This window comes from Scleropages formosus, chromosome 6 (genome assembly GCF_900964775.1).
Source record: "Scleropages formosus chromosome 6, fSclFor1.1, whole genome shotgun sequence".
Lineage (NCBI taxonomy): Eukaryota > Metazoa > Chordata > Actinopteri > Osteoglossiformes > Osteoglossidae > Scleropages > Scleropages formosus.
The window spans coordinates 6,101,864-6,105,844 of NC_041811.1; the positions used below are offsets into that span (position 1 = coordinate 6,101,864).

The 3,981-nt window shown below is 43.4% G+C and overlaps 1 protein-coding gene across 1 annotated transcript; it reads right to left on the bottom strand.

Annotated features, from left to right (window-relative positions):
• Positions 1-746: 746 nt before the first annotated feature.
• On the bottom strand, positions 747-3,280 carry LOC114910692 (tumor necrosis factor ligand superfamily member 15). The gene is made up of 4 exons (XM_029252832.1): positions 3,055-3,280; positions 2,820-2,856; positions 2,645-2,701; positions 747-1,495 (listed from the first exon to the last, which is right to left on the bottom strand). The coding sequence occupies exons 1-4, from the start codon at positions 3,259-3,261 to the stop codon at positions 1,083-1,085; spliced, it is 714 nt and encodes a 237-aa protein (XP_029108665.1). The 5' UTR covers positions 3,262-3,280; the 3' UTR covers positions 747-1,082.
• Positions 3,281-3,981: the final 701 nt, after the last annotated feature.

A 3,981-nucleotide genomic window follows, 5' to 3' on the forward strand; every position in this document is an offset into this window, starting at 1 on the left:
ATTCAAAGACTTATCAAATATCACGAGCAGGAGATGGACATGCACCCTGATTGACAGCTGCCTGTGAGCAATATGTATGTGGTGTGCAATGTGAAACTGTCTTTAAATAGCTAAGTACATGCCTACTGACCTTTCACAAAACCTCTCTCATGGAGAGGATGGGGTGTGCTGTGGACAGCAGGAAATCTCCTACTGGAGACTTGTCTGTCCATTCCTGTACTTTATGACCACTTTAACTGTTAACACCCATACCTGTGTCTATGAGCCTTAACACACCATTGCATATAATTCATTAGCTTGTGACCAACCATATGGTACCTGTCTTCACTTACCTTTCAGGAAAGGTCAAAAATGTTTCAGTACCCTTAACCCTGCTGAGTGCTAATTTAAATTGCTTACGAATCAGTCAGAAGCAGGTGCTGGGTCTTTGGTGTCAAATGTTAGTCTGGTATATTCTCATAAGAATTGACCAAATGATGTGAGATGCATGTTCACAACTTTGAACTGTTTTGCAAATTCATTTTGAAATCATTTAGTCTAAAACCACAAAATGGCCTTAGTGCCCCTTGAGGAAACCAATTGTAACAACTAAATTCTGCTGAGATCTAGCTCAGGAACACAGCTGGCAGACTGTCATGGGCAGGGACTGAGTTTTTAAAAAAAAAAAAAAAAAAAAAAAAGCCCCTGTTATGCAACCCCCACTGCAGCTCCTCAAATAAAATGCAACAAAGTGACCATCCAGTAAAACACTTTATTAAATAAAACATCTTCAGTACTGTCCCTCCAGGTGTGGACATATAGCCAATTTACATAGTAACAGTGATGAGATAGGCACAGTTTTAATATAAAACGTGTGCTGGGCCCCTCTTGGACATAACAGGAAGTTTTTGTGGACAAAGACACTAGACTGAGATCAGGTACATCTGGACTTTGCTTTTGATTTTATGTCCATAATGCTGATCTTACACCCAGCCTGAAATCTATACTGAATAAAATAATTTAAAAAATTCATAGTAATAAAACCTCTGTAAAAAAAAAAAAAAATACCTTTTCAAATTTGATGTCTGAACATAATAGCTTATCTAAACAAGGAAAGCACCAAAGAATATTTTTTGCTCGTCGGTCTGAACAGCCAGCTCCTTATCTGCGCCATACCAAACCTGCAGTTTGCTATTCTTCTCTAGATCATACATGCCAGCTGTATAGATGGACTTTTCAAATATCTCCTTGCAGGACAGATAATCTGAGGCGGACATCAGGGGCACGTATTCCGGGTAGCTGTCTTGCCACACTCTGACCTCAGGTCGCAGCGGTATGAACAAGTCACCCTCGCTGCAGTTGTAACTTTCAGGCTTCCGGAAGGTGATCTGCAGGTAGACGTGGTATTTGCCCGACTGCGGCACAATGAGCTCTCCCTCCTTGTACTTGAAGCCCTGGATAATGGCCTGGTTGTCGTTCCAGTGGATGACATGAGGCTGGGACAGTGCACAAGGTGCTGTGAACAGCAGAGAATTCATGTTATGTCAGTTTGTTGAAGTTTTTATCCAAATTAAAAACTCTATGCATCTACACAGCACTACTACTGGAGCAAATAAAGGTAAGAACTGCCCTCAAGTAACTTTAGGTATGTGCCCTATACTTACTTACAAGCCTTCCAGGCCACTAGCCCTGCAGTGCGTGGTGCTAAATGTCATGTAGAATTTAAAAGCAAAAATTGACATCAGCCAACCTTCCATCTCTGATTAATAGAATTACAGCCCTCTCTCCCAAATTTTTCACCAAAAATATTTAAGATGAAACACAAAGGAAGTGCCAACTTGCTCAGATCTTAGACAAACACAGCAGGAAATGAAACTGCTCCACAATATGCAGGCTGTACTGTTTACAGCTGTAATTTTTAATCTAAGTGTGGTTCCTTTCATTCAGATGCAAATGTGTTTCCAACACTGAATGCTGTCCAACCACAAGCACTGCTGGGGTTAGATCTGGGGTGGAATTATACACTGAGCCTTCAAAGTCAGCTCTAGAAACAGCACGGTATGAGGAATGCTACTGTACAGCATCACTCTTACAGTGGAGTGAAACCATAAGAACAAGTGAAACCTTGTGCCTGCAGCCTCTGTTTATATGACGGATGACTATTGCAACCTCTGTCTGCGTGGCATAAAAGCATCAAAAAGGATGTATGTAAACACAGGCCCAGGCCATGACAGAGTGATTAACACCAGACTTGCTCATGATGTAGGAGGAAACCATAGGACCTCCAGCTACTGAAGCTGTGCGCACATGGAGAGTTCCAAATATTCACTTTTTTTTTTTCTCCCTTTTAGCTGATGCGTCTTACAACTTACAGTGTTAAGCTACTTATGATGACTTCATTCATACAGCTATGCTATTTTAACTATCAGTTCAGGGTAAGTACCTTGATCAAGGGTACCACAGCAGGAGGGGGGGTTCGAACCAGGGTCTGTCAAGTGTAAAGTGACAGCTGGGACTTCTAACCTCTTAAAACCTCTCACACAAACCTCTAAGCTACAGTAACTCATAACTCTGATTGCCCTCAGCCAATCACAGCATCTGCTAATCTTTAAAACATAAGCAAAAGTTAGTTATTGGAAAGTATGAAATTGTTCAGATTGAATACCTGTTAAGTGAGCACTTGGCTTGACAGGGTATTCACTTGTTTGTCTCTGGGACACACCTTCTAGTAAGGGGAAAGTACAGTAAGAAACAAGGAGGGATGCAGACATCAGAAAGCACAACAACAATAATAATAATAATAATAATAATAATAATAATAATAACAAAAAACAACCTACCAAATTCAGCTATTCTGGGTTCTACTGAATGTTTCACCTGCAAATGATGGAATATTTAAAGACAATGTTAATATTGCTATCAAACAGAGATCATAATGATTATACAACGTTACTCTTCATCTGTGCTCAGTTAAAACACGCACTGGCACAGGACAGAGGACCGCGGCCCCCCAGTGGGTCAATCAGCTATCATGAACATATTAAAATTAAACAGAAAAATGATGCGATGAGTTACCGTGTCCGACGGCAGGCGCCCGAGGCCGCTGGAAACTAAGAAGAGCGCCGCGCATCCAAGCAGGAGGAAGGCAGTGGCCACGCGCAGGCGACACTCCTGCCTCTTCATCTCCCTGCAGTGGTCCATGAGCACGAGCACGGCGGGGTCGTGCTTCACCTGCAGGACCACGCTGTCCTCCTCGTTGCTCTGCCGCTCGTGCCGCCCCATGTCGGCCTTGTCTTGTGTGTGTGTGTGGATCGCTCCCGGGGAAGAGTGTGCTTCTGGGGAAGCGAGCCGCCGATCTCCGCAGGGAACCAGACGACGTTTGTGTCGCTCTCCCCAGACTCTGGACAATTTTTATAGAACTTTTCTTCCCCCGCATTCCGAGTTAGTACCGCCTCCCGGCGCGCGGTGTCACAATCCCGCGTCCACCGGCCCCACACGCTGACAACGGTCCACGGAAAATCCGGGACTCCTTTCCCCTTTTTTTTTTTTGCAAACAAGTTTGCGATTCAGTGAGAGGGGGCGTGTCGAGACAAGATCGTGTGCCTGTGTGTGCTTCTCAAAAGGACGGGGAGACGGTGTGTGGGCGGCGCTCGCAGAAAAACAGGTATCGCACCTGGACGTAGGCGATGATGCAAAACGACGGTAAGGATCGTGTTCTAACTGCAGTTACCTGAACCAGATACCCCATGATGGCATGATCATGTATTTAAACACCATAGCCCCATAATAAAAATACAGAACAAGTAGATCGCCCATGAATCATGGCATGATAATTTACAACGCTGGAGTCGAAGTTCACTTCTGGATTTCTCTGTGGCAGACATGACAGAATTTTCAGAATCTATGCTTTATTTAATGTATAGCACTGGGTTCCACTGCTGGAGTCTACAAAAATCTAGAAAAATTTATAAAACGCAAGCATTAAAATATAATTTTACCATT

Excerpts from the sequence above, each read along its gene's own strand:
- LOC114910692 (XM_029252832.1), bottom strand. The coding sequence starts at position 3,261 with ATGGGGCGGCACGAGCGGCAGAGCAACGAGGAGGACAGCGTGGTCCTG. Across the intron at positions 2,857-3,054 it reads GGCGCCTGCCGTCGGACACG|GTGAAACATTCAGTAGAACC; the intron begins GTAACTCATCGC and ends CATCATTTGCAG. Across the intron at positions 1,496-2,644 it reads GCCAAGTGCTCACTTAACAG|CACCTTGTGCACTGTCCCAG; the intron begins GTATTCAATCTG and ends TGCTGTTCACAG.